The sequence below is a fragment of the Microchirus variegatus genome (genome assembly GCF_963457635.1).
Source record: "Microchirus variegatus genome assembly, chromosome: 13".
Taxonomy (NCBI): Eukaryota; Metazoa; Chordata; class Actinopteri; order Pleuronectiformes; family Soleidae; genus Microchirus; species Microchirus variegatus.
In genome coordinates, this window is record NC_139814.1 from 25,838,601 (window position 1) to 25,856,594 (window position 17,994).

At 37.8% G+C, this 17,994-nt stretch overlaps 1 protein-coding gene across 1 annotated transcript in view; it reads right to left on the reverse strand.

Moving 5' to 3' along the window:
* Positions 1–7,289: 7,289 nt before the first annotated feature.
* Positions 7,290–17,994, reverse strand: part of ctdp1 (CTD (carboxy-terminal domain, RNA polymerase II, polypeptide A) phosphatase, subunit 1) — a gene marked incomplete at both ends in the record, with an annotated part of 61,941 nt that continues 51,236 nt past the window's right edge. Inside the window, one exon of the mRNA XM_083899611.1 lies at positions 7,290–7,485. Coding sequence (XP_083755737.1) covers positions 7,290–7,485 — 196 coding nt within the window. The remainder of the gene's footprint in view (positions 7,486–17,994) is intronic.

A 17,994-nucleotide genomic window follows, 5' to 3' on the forward strand; every position in this document is an offset into this window, starting at 1 on the left:
TGTGACATGAGTAAAAAAAATAATGAAAAAAAAAATATTATTATAATTATTATTTTTTTTATAATCTCGAGTTTCAAAGTCGAGATTTAAAAAAAAAAGACGAAAAAAAATTGACTTTTTTTTTTTATTATTTTTCGTCTATTTTTTTTTTCTTCATGTCACTTCGGGAGCTCCGTAATGTTTCAACTTTTGAAAGAAAAAAAATTTAAATTAACAAAAAAAAAAAAAATCTGGTGTTTTTGGGGCAGGGCAACATCTAAAACATGGCATGGTCGCGTTCCCAGAGGACCAGTGTTGGGAAACACTGCTGTGATGCATCTATATGAGCTTAGCTCGAAAAGTAAGGACATTTGTGTGGTTGGTCGGATATGTTTTCTGTTGTAAAAATGCTGAATCTTATAGCTTTTATTTCCGTTTTAAAACACAGAAGAAATCTCCTCTGCCAAAGCCAGACGGCTCATTCTGCTCTCGAAGAAACGAAAACATCCCGACGACGTATTCATTTACCGGAGAGCAGAGGCGTCGGTGGCTTTAGTTTAAGTCAAAAACCTACACTCGTGTATTTGTACGTGTATGAATACGACTTCTCTGGATGAGCAGAAACACTCGCTCGACGCTTTGAAGCTCAAACCTGGAGCAGAAGGTCAGATAAATGGCAAAACTCAGAGTCTCTGAGGCTTCACAAAAAGTCAATACTTCATCATCAATACTCAGGCTTCACACACACACACACACACACACACACACACACACACACATTCTTGTACTTGCTGCATACTGAGGACCGGGTTGCTGACAAAGTGAGGACCAGCATTTCCACTTTATAAATCAACACAATTACAAATATCTACTTCATGAATGACATCTACAAAGAACTACTGGTTGCACATGTACAATATGTCTGCAGGTGGAGCCCCAGAGCAAAACTTTTAGTTTTTTTTTTTTTTATGTACCAAAATTTGACAAAAACGTCATACAATACTGTTGTCCAAAATTAAAAAAAAAATTGACAAAAATGTTTTCTCCAAAATTTGACAATAACGTCATACTATACTGTATTCCAAAATTTGAAAAAAAAAATTGACAAAAATGTTTGCTCCAAAATTTTACAAAAACGTCATACTATACTATGTTGTCCAAAATTAGAAAAAAATCTTTGACAAAAAAAAATTGACCCAAAATTTTTGGTTCAAAATTTGACAAAAACGTCATACAATACTGTTGTCCAAAATTTAAAAAAAAATTGACAAAAATGTTTTCTCCAAAATTTGACAATAACGTCATACTATACTGTATTCCAAAATTTGAAAAAAAAATTGACAAAAATTTTGCTCCAAATTTTGACAAAAACGTCACACTATACTATGTCGTCCAAAATTTGAAAAAAAAAAATTTACAAAAATTTTTGCTCCAAAATTTTACAAAAACGTCATACTATACTATGTCGTCCAAAATTAGAAAAAAATCTTTGACAAAAAAAAATTGACCCAAAATTTTTGGTTCAAAATTTGACAAAAACATCATACTATACTATGTCGTCCAAAATGTGAATTATTTTTTTTGACAAATTGAGTATAGCATGTTATACCAACCTCAGGAAGTGATTTCAATGAAAACAAAGTGAGGACCGGCCAAAATGTCCTCACTCTGTAAAAATGACCTCATTTTGTTGGTTAAAAACCCTCACTGCTCCTCAGTATGGCACAAGTACAAGAACACACACACACACACTCATACAGTGAAGCAGTCAACCATGGACGAAGACACTTGTGGTGACATCACAGGAGGAACAAAGATCTCACCTCCTCGTCGATTACTTTCCAGACTTCAGGGATTCGCGTCCGGTGTCCGTGCAGCTGTCACTCAAACTTTCTGCAGGAGAAAACAAAACAAACATCTAAAATCACAAGAGGTGCAGAAATAAAAATTCAAACTTAAACGTAAAACTGCAGCGTGCGATAAATACTTACATTATTGCCGTATATCTGCGTATCGCACCGCTGTGTTTTTTTTACGCCGCGGAGAAGACATCGACGTCCTCGGTCCTGCTCCTCTGCGACCTCCCGCTCTCCATGTTTTACATGTTTCCGGTGTGCCGGAGGAAGGAACCATCGAGAACAAGGGGGTCTCAAACTCAAATGACCTGGGGGCCGATGTGCATCTATTGTGGTCAAGAGGGAACATTACAGGGAACTGTTCACAACACTGCATCACGATATCGCACGTATACTTAATAATACTATTTATGATGCAAAATGAATGTATTAATATAAAAAAACTGACATTTATTTTAAATTACATAAATAAAAGTGTGGACAATTAGAATTAAAATTTGTGCCATTCGTGGCTCGGGCCAAAACAAGTGTATTTATATATGTAACTGAATGTTGTATATGATGCATTTAAAGGCGCCATATGTAAGAATGTGGCCAAAAACGGTTACTGCATGCAAATTCAAAAATACCGAGGTCTTTTAGGTTTCGTTGTTTTTTGACGTAACTGGCAACCCGTGGTCGCTCGGCAGCTGAGACTCTACTGACTGCGATGATTGGTAGACGGCGGTAGGTGGCGCCACATGACGCCAAAACGTGATTTTCAAAACATAAACATGATTTGCAGTCTGCAAAAAAACCCATTTTTTTTAATAACGCAAATATTTTGTCTGTACTGTTGTTGTTGGTGAGTTCAGTTTGTTATATGAACATTATTCCTGAGTCTCTGTGACATATTAGGAGGATTTTATGATTTATTACATAATGCACCTTTAATTCCTAAAATATTCTGCCCCCTACAGTCTGAAGACGTGTCTGCATTTAAGGGGTGTCCCATTTCTAAGTGACAAGATAACACCTCAACACTTGGTTTTGAGGGTCAGTTAAGATTAAGGGTTGAGCTTGAGGGTTAAGGTAGGAATTGGAATTGCCGCATGTAATCGATTGGGGGGGGGGGCCCGCATGTGGCCCTCGGCCCGCCAGTTTGACACCCCTGATCTAAAACATGCAAAGGAGAGCGAGCTTCTTCTTCTTCTGGCTTCTAATAAACTGTGATTTATCTCGCTGTTATTCCAGCCTCTCACCTGATGACCTATTATTATTATTATTATTATTATTTTTATTATTATCCTGTTACGACACAGACACAGTCTTTCTTTCTCCTTCGCCGACAACAGACGCCTCAGACGTCACAACAATTTACTCCCATTAAACGGACAAATTTGGCTCCAGAATCACATTCTGTTTGTTTTCTGCTTCCTCTGCTCCCTCTTCTTCTTCTTCTTCTTCTTCTTCTTCTTTTCCCTCCTGCGTCTTAAAATTGCAAAACCGATGAGTCGCGCGTTGTCCTGCGATAATGAGACACGTGTCATAACAAGCAGAAGAAACAGAAAGACGAGGCTTTTTCTTCTTCTTCTTCTTCTCTTTTTTTTTTTTTTCCTCTCCCTCAGTTTGGTTTAGCGACGATGGAACAGAGCCCTAATGGCTGTGCTGCTGTGGTTTCCGTGTCACAGAATCCATTAAGCGAATACTACGTCTGATGGTGTCGTGCACATTAGGATTGTGACGGTAAACATCACAGAAGAAGAAGAGGAAGAGGAGGAGGAAGCTAATGGACCTTTGCTGAAATATGATTCAGTGTTTTTTTTATGTTCATTATTATCGTCTTTGGGAAGAACGTTTAAATTGCCAGCAGCCGGTGGTCGTGTTTTCTTCTTTCTTCGTCGATGCAGTTTTTAAAAGGAGGTTAATGTTCCGACAGATTTCCGTCAAAATAAAACAAAAAGCAAAAGCGCAAAACCATAAAAGAAATAATCAAATTTGACCTGTTACGATACATTAGTGAACGCAACGAAAGGATTTTTACCCCATAAAATAAGTCTTAGGTATGATTTACCCATGGAAAGATAACTGCTCTTAACTACCGCAGTCTCCTTTAGGGACCGTCAACAAATTACCGTTTAAATGCTAATATTTACATTAAAAAAAAAAAATGAATAAAACACTTTTTTTTTAAAAAGTAGTAACGCTTTGAATCGTACTCTCACAATTGTCAAAATGTGGTGGTTTTTAAAAGGAGGTTAATGTTCCGACAGATTTCCGTCAAAATAAAACAAAAAGCAAAGCGCAAAACCATAAAAGAAATAATCAAATTTGACCTGTTACGATACATTAGTGAACGCAACGAAAGGATTTTTACCCCATAAAATAAGTCTTAGGTATGATTTACCCATGGAAAGATAACTGCTCTTAACTACTGCTGTCTCATTTAGGGACCGTCAACAAATTACCGTTTAAATGCTAATATTTACATCCAAAAAAATTAAAAAACACTTTTTTTTTTAAAAGTCGTAACTTCTTGAATCGTACTCTCACAATTGTCAAAATGTTGGTGTTTTTAAAAGGAGGTTAATTTTCACAGATTTCCATCAAAATAACACAAAATTCAAACAAAACCATAAAGAAACAATTTAAATTTGACATGTTACGATACATTAGTGAACGCAACGAATACCTTTATCCCCATCATTTTAGGTATGATTTAGCCATGGAATAACCTTAGAAAGGGCTAAATATATGGGGTAAGGTAACGGCTCTTAATTACAGCGGTCTCATTTAGGGACCATCAACAAATTACCGTTCAAATGCTAATATTTACATCAGAAAAATTTATTTTAAAAAATGTTGAATCGTACTCTCACGGTACTCCCATGGAAAGATAATGGCTCTTAACTACCGCTATCTCATTTAGGGACCGTCAACAAATTACAGTTTAAATGTTAAAAGATATAAAATATATAATAAATACACATAAAAAATAATATTAAAATAAAAAAAAATTCTCACGATCTTTGTGACAGCTATGTCACCCCATATAAATATCAACATTGGAGCTTCAACGTCATGTACGCATCACAAGGAGGACTCACAAAATACCATATTAATGCAGAAAAGTGGTAAATATTGAATATAAATAAATAATAAATACTGAAAAATACTCAAAAATATTCACTAGCTTACCTATTCTTGCCTTACAAGTCATGATGCTCGTTGATCACCAACAAAAACAACTCAAAAACTCAGTTTTGCGGCAGGGAGAGAATATTTCCAGTAATTTCCAGCTTGCTAAGGGAATTTCTCCTCCCTTAAGTCCCAGGCACATTTTTCACAATTAGCACAAAGCTAAAACCTAGTAGAAATATGATAATACCATCGTATTTGAAAAAAAAGACACGTCGTCACTGTACCGCATTGTTCGCCGTGTTGGAATGGAAAAGGAAAAGCTCTCGACTCCTCTGAGTTACTTAGAAACATCTTTATTTAATCAAAGTATCTATTTGTCTTCTGGGGTCAAGTAGGAAAATGTACAAATACATCAGAGCCACAATGAACACTAACAATGAAGAGAGGTGAGGAAAAGACGAAGACGTCGAAAACTCTTATCTGAACCAAACATTACTTATAAAAACAGACTCAGTGCCTTTGACTCCACACGCAGACGCTAACGGACGTTAGCGCTTAATGCGCCGCTAGGTTTTCTCACGGAAGCTGCTGATCTTTTTTTTTTTTACCCAGAAAACCCACGATGTGCGTTCACCGCCTCAGGCGTCGTTTACAACAAAAAAAAAACACGATTCACCAGCGAGTCCTGCTTACTAGTTACTTTATCACCATGAAAACATTAAAAACGGTTTGATGTTTTCTTGCCTGATTTTTTGATTTTTAAAAAGTACTTTTTTGGAGTTAGGGTCCAAAAATATTAGTTTGGAGATCTGTAATCACTCTATTTTTCTGCTGTGGATACATATATACATACATGTATACATATATATACATACATACATACATACATGTATACATATATATACATATATATACATACATACATACACATACATATATACATACATATACACACATATGCATATATCCATATATATATACACATACATATATATAAATATGCACATATTATACATACACATACATATGCACATATACATACACATACACATACATATGCAAATATACATATATATACACATACATATATATACACATATACATACACATATATATACATATGCACATATATATACATATGCACATATACATACACATACATATGCACATATACATACACATACATACATATGCACATATGCACATATACATACACATACATATATATGCACATATACATACACATACATATATATGCACATTTACATACATATGCACATATACATACACATACATATATATACATATGCACATATACATACAAATACATATATACATATGCACACATACATATGCACACATACATATACATATGCACATACATGTATATATACATACATATACACATACATATGCACATGTATATATACACATACATAAATATATACACACACATATATATATATATATATATATATATATATATAACAGCAAACAGTGTTAAAAGCAGTGTGTTTGGACGTCTACGTCTCAGCAGAGTTGTGTTCAGGGACGTCTTTAATGCTCCTGCTGTCCAGTGTTAAACAGTCAAAGCACTTTTTCATCATTTAGTTTTAAACCGAGAGGGAGGAAAATAAAGAAATATATGCATAGTTACTGAACACTGAAGATATGCGAGATGATTAGAGATTTGATAAAAAGACAGGAGTCGAAGGTCGGAATGTGTGTCTGTCTGAACTTTAGGACACTGTCGAGCTGGATCTGGTGATTAGAAAAATGTCTTTAGTCATAATTTACACCGAGGAGAAAAAAAACCCCCCACATTCAGATGTCAGGATCTGCAGGTCGCAGATTTACGAGCCCAAACAAAGAAAAATCAAAAGTGTAAAAACATTGAGCTGCACGCCGCGGCCGAAAACCCTAACTCCCTCCAAAGTCTTTGGCATGTGACGACGCTTCATCGTTTTCATCATTTTTCTCTTCGTTTTGTAAAAACTTGGAATAGAAAACAGTTAAAACAATCCAAAAAAAAGAAAGAAAAAAAAAAAAATCATCGCCTGTCGTCTCCTACAGTTTATGTTACAATAAAATGCCAAAAGACAATTATATATCAATGCTACAAAAACAAAAACTAGGTGTTTATTTACACAGCGACAAGATATTTATGTACAGGACATTCATTTGCATTAAAGCACACACACACACACACAGGGCTCACACACACTCTCAAACACACACACACACACACACACCAACTCAGAAAAATAAATTTCAGGTACCAGGACTGGGATTTTTTTGTGTTTTTTTGGTCATTTTCCCCGTGACTCAGCGGCTTCACATGAAGTCATTGAGCTCTGCCTCCAGTGCTGCAGCCATCTCATCTGCCTCTGAGCTGCTGCCTTCCTCCTCCTCCTCCTCCTCTTCCTCCTCCTCCATGGAGTCTTTGGAGGACTCGTCAGCAAATTGTTTATTCTTCTCCTCCTCATCATCATCCTCCTCTCCAGCTTCTTCAATCTTACGTTTCTGGCCCCTAGAGAAAACGACAAAAAGGGTGATTTGGAAACGTAAGCTAAGTACGTACGAAAACAAAAAAAGTTATTTAGATTGTTTTAAATGTTGCAGTCAAACTAGACAATGATAATAAAACCACAGATTTAGGTGTTAAGCTACTTCCTTATTCAGAATATTATGACATCAGGCGAAAAATTTGACAAATAAAAAAAAAAAAAAAAATTTGGTACGTCAAACTATAGTATGTCGTCCACAATTTGATAATTTTATGGAAACATTTTTTCTGGCCAAAATTAGACCAAAAGGTCATACTTTACTATGTCGTCCAAAATTTAACAATTTTTTTTCGAAAAAACATTTTTGTTCCAAAATGTGACAAAAACGTCATACTATAGTATGTCGTACAAAATTGGAAAAAAAATTTGGGGAAAAAAATGCTGTCAAAAATTTGACAAAAACGTCATACCAAAAAATGATGACATCCAAATTTGACAAATTTTATTTTATTTTTTTTTTGGGTCCAAAATATGACAAAAACGTCATACTATACTATGTCGTCAAAAAATTTGCATTTTTTTGGAAAAAAAATTTTGGGACGAAATTTGACAAAAACGTTATACTATACTATGTCGTTAAAAATTTGGCAATTTTTTTGAAAAAAATAAAGTTTGTCCGAAATTTGACAAAAACCTCATACTAAATCATGTTGTCCAAAATTTAACAAATGTTTTGGAAAAAAAAAAGGTTGGTCCAAAAAGACCCACAAAAAAGTTATTTCTCTCTCTCTCTTTAAAATGGGTAAACAAAACACATAAGACACAAAAAGGCTGACAAAACATCTGTACAGGCAGACCCCTTATGTCCTTTCTCTCTCCCCTTTCTGGCCCCCATTTTTCACCTTCCTTTCACCCCAACCTGTCTAGGCACATGGACGCACATCTTTGAATTCTGGTTGTGTCATAGATTTCTTCTTCTTCTGTTAAAAGGTAGTTCGTCTATGTACAGAGGCTTGAGGTAATAATGTATGTTGTGATGAATATCCATAACAATATCCACCAAAAAAAGGTCAAAATACATACCACCAGAGCTCTAATATCAGCTCTTAATCCTCCCAATCTTAATCTCAGTTTACCCTTGAAAAGAAAGACGTATGTGTACAACAGAACAACTGAGTTTCTCTGTGCCAAAAACAACTAAATGGTGGCCAAAAGGATAATTTAAAAGGTACAAAAACAGTCAAATAAAGGGATCAATATAAATATGGATGATGTCATCTCAGCTTCAGCTTCAAAGTCTGTGTTTTCTCTCAGAAAAACCACAATAACAAGTGTAAGACGCAGCTAAATGAGGTTTAACTTCACCAGTCTGGCGTTTAGTGGCACTGAGAAGCGCTTACTACCTTTTTAAAAGTGAAGAATAATTATTCAAAACAAACACTCAGACTGAAGAGACTTTTCAAAACAAGACGTCAACAGAATTAATTTCGCCAACGCCACCACTTATAAACCATAAAAGGCCAAAGGAAGAAAAATAAGGGGAAAAAAAGCACACGTTTCACACAAACGGTGGCTTAAGAATGCTTTGATGACGGCGGTAAACATGCCATCTCTGCGCTCCTGCTTCTCCATGACACCCCGCTGCACGGTGGCTAATTAGCATCATGCTAATGAGGTGTGTATGTTTTTTATTTATTTTTTTTTTTTATTGTGCAGGTTTGACACGGACTCTGCAGAGAGGAGCCCTCTCATTAGACAGCCTCGCTAACCTCTGGGCGCGAGGTCATTAAAGGTCAGATGTCGGCTCGTATCAGCGGAGAGGAGGCGGATCGGTGACGGGACCATTGAGAGTGGAACCCTGCAGAACTATGCTGTGTGTGTCTGTGTGTGTGTCTGTGTGGCGCTGAACCTCCCAAATTGGCACAAAGCGTAATTTGCAGAGCCACAGGATGGAGGCACAGCGGTCAGCCCGTGGGTCGCCTAATGTGAGGCTGAGGAAGTCGTGGAACGAGCCCGAGACGAGCGATGAAAGGTAATTAATTCGATAACAACGAGCGAAAGAGAGAGAGAGAGAAAAACAAGGTTACCCTCTCGCGATGCACCGCGACGACAATCACAATTTTAAAACCACAGAATCTGCAGCCTGTCACATCTCATCCGCGTACAGCAGGCAAATATTTTGATGGCGTCTCGTGTGGCGACGCTCAATCGTGGTCTAAATCTATTAACTTCAAAGATATTATAAGGAAAGTAGCATCAGTCACATTGAACAGCCCGAACAAACTGGATCGTGATGCATCAATCAAACTGCCGTTTAACCTCCCTCTGCACTCTAATCCGGCGTGCTAAGACGCTATGCTAGCACGCTACATCCAACGAGACCGTTGCAGAAAAGATTCCAACAACAGGTGTTTTTGAGACGGTTTTTGAGGAAAGGGCTGCGAAGTGATGACTTGTTTTCGTCCACAAACCAAAGCGATTCAGTTTTTAATGATTTCTTTAATTATATGGAGCAAAGAAACCCCAGAAAATATTCACTATATTTAAGAAGCTAAAACAATCGGAAATCTTGTTTTAATCAAGAAAAAAAAGCTTCAAACCGATAAAATCAATTATCAAAATGGTTGACCTCGGTAAACTTTACATTGACTTTTTTTGTCGCTTTTCATCAAGTATCCAAAAAAAACGTAGCATCACCAAAAAGAACCGAAAGTTACCGATGCTACCTGGCTCGGACTTTTGAATTCAAAAATGTAGTAATTGTGCCAACGTGCGTTATAACACATGCCGCGTGATTACGAGGCACCGTTTACCAGTTAGCACCGTTAGCTCCTTTAGCGCCCGTCGGCGTACCCGTGTACTGCGTATGTGTGCCTCTGTTTTTAAAGGTTAGCGTTACTTTAGAGACTCGCTTTAACAATCGGGACGTCGCGTAAACATGACGTCAACGTGCGACGTTTTTTTTCACGTCAGTCGTCGTAGAAACTTGGCACTATTAAAAAAAAAAAAAAAAAAAAGTAGTACTGGTCACGGGAGCACCATTTACCAGTTAGCTCTGTTAGCTACTTTAGCGGTGTTTATTAAACGAAAAGAGCAGCGCTACAAATAACCAGCGTACCTGTGTACTGCGTATGTGTGCCTCTGTTTTTAAAGGTTAGCGTTACTTTAGAGACTCGCTTTAACAATCGGGACGTCGCGTAAACATGACGTCAACGTGCGACGTTTTTTTTCACGTCAGTCGTCGTAGAAACTTGGCACTATTAAAAAAAAAAAAAAAAAAAAGTAGTACTGGTCACGGGAGCACCATTTACCAGTTAGCTCTGTTAGCTACTTTAGCGGTGTTTATTAAACGAAAAGAGCAGCGCTACAAATAACCAGCGTACCTGTGTACTGCGTATGTGTGCCTCTGTTTTTAAAGGTTAGCGTTACTTTAGAGACTCGCATTAACGTCTTACTTTAGAGACGTCGCGTAAACATGACGTCAAAGTGCGTCTTTTTTCCCGCCAGTCGTCGCGGAAACATGGCACTATTTAAAAAAAAATAAAAAAAAATAATAGTACTGGTTACGTGAGCACCATTTACCAGTTAGGAGCGCTACAAATAACCAGCGTACCCGTGTACTGCATACGTGTTTTTAAAGTTTAGCGTCACTTTAGAGACTCGCTTTAACAATCGGGACGTCGCGTAAACATGTCGTCAACGTGCGTCTTTTTCCGGTCAGTCGTCATGGAAACGCGTTGTGCGTCAACGTCGTTAACAGCGCTACTTCCTGTGTATTTCTTTTCCGTCTTCTACATCACAGTTCCTCTGCGGCTTTGCATCATTACATCCAATCTAAATCCTTGTCTCACAGAAAAAAACACAATCGTTCGCACTCTGTCGGAGCCAAATCGGCCTTCCCGTGTAATCCATTTGTATTATTATAATATTGCTGCTCCTTTTGCAGGCTGTTGTTTTACATTTCCTCGTCATCTCCCACCAAAACATAACAAGAACTTGAAAAGAAAGTTGGTTAACGACGACGTACGACTTTGGTTGATATTTCTTCCGCACAGAAATGCTGCGGTTGTGAAATGCCGACGGATCAATGAACTGAGCTGAGAGGGAGGAGAGGGGATTTTAAATCAAGTCGCCGTCCGTGACACACAAACGGCTGCAGTTCAAGACATTTATTAAAATATAACACTGGCCACAAATCTTACTGATTTAGTGGTGGAGAAATCGCACACTTTTTGAGCTCTTGCCCAAATGCTTTTCGTACAAGGAAATTAAAGAGAAATCAGTTATGATGGTGTAATAATGATGCCATTGTCATTACGGAGATGATTGTGCTGCTGATGAACAAACAACACACACACCATTAGGAGATGCAAAAGTGAGATAAAAAGGACTCATTTAATGCATATAAGTCACAAAAAAGTGCACTTTTAAGAGTCCACGCAGCACTCACATCGCCCAGGGGAGCATTCAGAGGAGACGGGGGTTCAGAGAACTGACCACCACCAGTTTAATCTTGTGATGAAGAGAGCTATCGCCGCTGATAAAGCAGTTATGACTGAACCAGAACTGTACCCACGATATGGAACCCGGAGAGAAAACTGGGGAGGCCCTGAGATGATTGAGGAGGAGGAGGTGGAGGACGATGGCCCCAGTACAGAGACTTCAAGTGCTTTTGACAGCTCCGATTACATCAGGAGGCGAAAGACGGAGCCGAGGGAGCGGAGAAAAAAGGCAAATGGAGCAAATAAAGTGTGAAAGAAGAGGAGGAAACGGAGCACAGAAGACGAGACGAGCGGCGGTAATGGACTAAATAATGAACTCCCGACTTTTTAGGACTCCAATCTTCTCCAGTTGTTAGAGACGAGGTCAATTTAACTGAACATTATGGCGTCTGTACACATCATTTTCCATCAAATTAGGTCAATTACTTACAATATAAGCTGGTATCAGACAGCTCAACAATAAGTTTGACAAGTCAAAGCTTTGTTAATACTTCACACTGCTCCATTTCACCCCGTAATATCATATAAATTGCAGCTGGAGATGATAAGATATGTGCATTAAAGTCTCTGTGGACAGTTTTATGTAAAATGATAAATAATCTGACTTTTGCAGGGGAAATAAGAAACAACAACTCACACAATGACTAAGTGAAGAACTTCAGAAAATGCATCATGGACAGAATCTGTGTTTTTGGAGATGTCAAAAGAGTCAAGACAAAGTGATGAGAGGTTTAGTTTAATTTAGTTTAGTTTAGAACCACTACTGAAGCTGCATTTAGGTCTCACTTAAATGCAAATACCAATAAAACCTGAGTGGCCAGCTCCAAGCCCGAGATAATAACAGCGACCCTGATATCGGCAAAACAATTTACAGTTAGAATTAAATTGTTTTAAAGTTGTGTTTAAAGTCAGAATTCTGTGTTCAAAGTCATAAATTCTGAGTTTTAAGTCAAAATTCTGAGAACAAAGTCAGAATTCTGAGCTTTAAAGAATCTGACTTTAGAGTTTTAAAGTCAGAATTTCAGAATTCGGAGTTTAAAGTCAGAATTCTGAGAATAAAGTCAGAATTATGAGTTTTAAAGTCAGAATTTCAGAATTCTAAGTTTGAACTAATAATTCTGAGAATTCTGACTTTAGAATCTGACTTTATAGATTTAAAGTCAAAATTTAAGAAGTCGGAGTTTGAAGTCAGAATTATGAGAATAAAGTCAGTATTATGAGTTTTAAAGTCAGATTTTCAAAATTCTAAGCTTAAACTCAGAATTCTGACTTAAAAACTCTTAAAAAAGAATTGTCACTTTATTCTCAGATTTCTGAGTTTAAATTCAAAACTCAAATATTTTTTCCTGTGTGGCCCTAATCCTCTTCCGTAACAATTTATTGACTTAATGTTCCCTGGCTTTTTTTTATTTTTTTATTTTTGTGCTACAACTGTCTGGACCCAAACTGTTAGACACTGAGACACAGTGTTCATATTATGAGGCTGTTAAATTCAAGAGAGAAAAGCTTTTCTCTCTTTCATGAAAACACCTGAGCCTGCAGTCAGTTGTCTTTTCAGAGCACATATTTCATGGTGAAAGGTGAGAGTGAGACTAAAAAGTAGAAAAAAGGCTGAAAGCAAAGCTGTGATGGAGCTAAAATTGCAGACGTGTGACACAAAACACTCAAAATTCAAGCAAATTACATGTTTCCACTCACAAAAAATAAACAGAGACGTTTGCCTTGTTTTCTGTTGGATGTCGTGCACTTTAGTCCAATTAATTCCCATTGTAGATTAAAAGGCAACCTTCAAACCTGGGATACAAAGTATAAACTCCAACCTCAGAAACCCAATCAATTTAAAAAATATACAGCCTAGAAGTGCGTCAAACTGTTCAAACTGATTTCATATTAATACATTATGGTAAAGTAGAGTCATTTTCAATAGACAATAATACAGATTAAATTTTCCTGATTAATCATTTGGTCCGTAAAATGTCAGAAAATGTAGAGAATATTAATAAAACGCGGAAATTATGATGATCTCAAATGTCTCGTTTTGTCCACAAACGAAAATTATTAAATTTTAATGATTTCTATGTTTATACGGCGCAAAGAAACCAAGAAAATATTCACATTTAAGAAGCTAAAACGAGCAGAAATCTTGTTTTAATCATGAAAAAAGCCTCAAAATAGTAGATTAATTAAGCAACCGTTTCAGCCCTAAATAAACAGTTCGATTTACCGACTGCCTGCGTACAACCACCTCCACCTCGGGAGAATCCGATAAGAACCCTGGGGCCTCCTTCATCGAACTTCTTTATCTTTTCTCTGTCTGGCATCAGCTCCGATAAAGATCTTTTCAGAGAAGCTTTGGGGGCAGATTTGGCCGCAGAGCAAATAAACATATCTGATTGTTAATTACATGCGAGATTAGGGATATTTACAACTCTTCTCTTTTGAATAAATAAGGGGCTTGTTTTTTGGAGCAGATGTACTGCTAATCATTTATTTACACGCTCGGTGTCTCCCGTCTCATGAAACATTTGCGATCACGTTTTGCTGTGGGGATTTCCGACTCCACACTCTCGTCTCTGATATCCGTCCGATGTTAAAGCCGACTGAAATGAGCGCGAACGTGACAGGTGACGCGCGAGCTACGACGACGGGTCGCTATGATGGCGGTCACAAGTGTGAGCTGGGAGCTAGCGTACGACGGTTCTGTTAGCGTGGCAAAATAAACAACAACATCAGCATGCTGCACTTGGATTGACATGTTTTTGTTTTTCATTAGATTACAGAGCGACTCTGTTTACGCGTACGTTTGGTCTGGTTTGCTACGGAAAATGTTAATCTGTGTGAATAGGATAACGTCAAGAGTTCAGTCTGAGAATGTGCAGGTATGATGAATGAAGTCATAATAATAATAATAACAATGATATTTCCAAATGCTGCGTTCCGAGCTCGACAATTTCCATAAAGCTTCTTTTATTTATTAGATGCTTCTCACCTGGTAAATGACCGAGGATATGTGCTGATACTAGAGCTGCAGGTTAATCAGTGTTTGTCAAACCTGGAAATGACAATGTTTTGACGACTGATTTCTTTGTTTATGTGGAGCAAAGAAACCAAGAAAATAATCACATTTAAGAAGCTAAAACAATCAGAAATCTGGTTTTAATCGAGAAAAAAGCTTCAAACCGATGAATCGATGATCAAAATAGTTGTAAGTGATTGAGTAATTGATTCATCAATTAACTGTTTCAGCTCTAAAGTAATAAAAATAATTTGGGATGGGGCCGATCCGATCCAGTTTAGGTATCGGGTTCCGATACAGACGTAATTCACGGATCGTAAATTTCTGATCCAACTGTAGAGATTCCCTGACTGCTCTGCTAGCTGGCTGCAAAAAGTGGAATGGATTTCCTGATCGGAAGCGGGTCTCAATGAGACAGAGTAATGATGTACATCTCAGTTCAGGAAAATCCTTTCCACAGTTTACAGCCAGCTAGCAGGCTAGCATTAATGACCAGGAGTTAACCAGGAAAACACAATTCCAGCCGGGGTTAGCCAGGGTTTACGTTAGCCAGGACATGCCGGCTTTTGGCCGTTATCACGTGAACTTGGTCGACAATTTATTATTTTTTTTAAATGCCAAATAATTAAATCAATGATTTAGCGTCCTTCCAAACAGAAACGGTGTTTTAGGACCCAAAACCTTGCGTTGTGTTTGTAGATCGAACACAGATCGGATCCGAAGTGTAAAAAGTGGGTCGGTGCATCCCTAATAATAATAATAATAATAATAATAATACTTCCAAACGCCACGTTCCAAGCTCAGCAAATCCTAAATGACTTGGGATATGTGCAAATACAGAAGATACAATGGCGTTGATCTCATATCCGAGCTCTTAGATCGACTTAAAGACTGAAAAAGTCCACAACACCAAGTCCACAAAACACAGGTTATACTCACACATGGAAAGATGAAACCTCAAAGACGTCTCTTTGAGGTTTCGTTATCGAGTTCAAACTGCGAGTCTGAGGTAATTTAGATGCTAATTCACGGCTTTAACACCAAGATCGGCTGCCATGAATCCTTGCGTGAAGCAGAGTACCTGCCGAGGCTGCGGACGTTTTATTGCATATGAAATAGAATTTAAAAATCGCTCATCTGAGACGCGGTGCACTAAAAAGGCAGTTATGTATGAATATCAACAACACGGGGTGATTAAAACGAGCGTTATGCTAAATACCACTTTTAGGCGTTGACAAGATAATTAGAGACGGAGAGAGAGAATATACATCTATATTGTTTTTACGCCCTTACAGAGAAGAATGCCTTTCGTACTCTCACCCTCACCCACTGCCTCGTCTTCTTCTCATCGGTCCGCGCAGAAAGGCTGGAAAGCTGCTAAAGCGCACTTAATTGCAGCAGTGTGATGAGACGACTCTTAATGAGGCCTCTCTTCTCTTTACGCCTCCATTGTTGGCAGCTGTCCACGGACAACCTCCCCGCTAATAACTCTGAGTATTTAGCCCTGCACAGAAACAACAGGGTCTTCGCTCAGGAAGATGAATTTGATGCAGTCACGTCATGCTGCCTTGATTGATTTATACTCTATACTGTACATTGTCTTTGTACTGGCTCAGCTATGTATGATGACAACAAATGTAAATGGTTTTACTTCAAGTGATTGGTTCATTGACATTTTTGTTGATTAACGGCGTGCAGGATCTCAATTTTCCTTTAGATAATTGCAGAGATGTACACAATGTTCAGCTTTAATGCAGATACACTACCATTCAAATGTTTAGGATCACATAGAAATGTACTCGTTTTTGAAGGAAAAGCACTTTTTTTTTCAATGAATCTAACATTAAATTAATCATAAAATACACTCTATACATTGTTAATGTGGTTTTTAAAGCGGAACTAGACCGGAAGTTCCTATTAACGCTGTTTTTTGGTGTGTATCTGCGTCATTACCTTGTTTATGAAGCCCTGACGGTTCTAAACAAACAGTTCAGCCATTGCTGAGAATGTTGTGTTTTATTGTAATCTCGGGGCTCAACGAGATCACTGAAAATCCCGTAATAGTTACGTAAACAGCTGTTCTCCAGAACAACCGATCGTCCTGCTCCGGGCACTAGTCCGGGCACATCCGGTTGCGTACATTGAACCGCAGAAGAAGAATAACGTCCGTTGTGGAGGTGTTTCACGAGCAACAGTGTCTTCTGACTCTGGGTCTGACTCCGGTTTAAAGTCATAAAAGGGACTGCGGCGGGGAGTGACGAAGCTATTTTTAAACACTGTTAAAACAATGTTTTGATAATGAGGAGCAGTGCATCCACCGTTCCAGAGGGGGGCGCTGCGCTTCTGAGAACGGATGTGCTGGATAGTACTGGCCAATCACAAGACTCTGTCTTCTGGGGGTGAAAGTTCACTCTGAAATCTCGCAGCAGAAAAACACCGTCAGAAAAGAGGATTTCTATCGGCTCGTTTACAGCAACTAGGAGGTTTTTGACCATAAAAACAAGTTAATGTATGTAAGTAGACCTCCATAACTAACATATGTGCAACAGGACCACTCTATGTGACCTTTAAAAGGTATATATACATAGGTGTATAGACGCCCATTTCCAGTGTTCTAATGGTACAACGCGTTTGCTAATGGCGTTAGAAGGCTATTGGATGATTAGAAAACCCTTGTTAGCACAGCTGAAAACAGTTTTATTTGGAATAAAAATCATTATATCTAATTTTCTATACATTTTGCAGATCTTTTGATGAATAAAAGTCTGACTTTTAACGGAAAACACAACAAAAATTGTATCGGTGACCCCAAACTTTTGTGCATCTATAAGTTTATTGGAGTTTTCCCAACGTGAACAGAGCTGAATTTACTCCAACAATATGTTTTTGAGATAGCAGAATGATAAATGCATGTGCCACCTCGTGCAATTTTAAAAGGGCCAATTCCTGGCTTTTTGTCAGAGGTGGCTCAATCCCAACTTTGGAGAAAAAAAAAAAAAACCCTGCCTATTGAT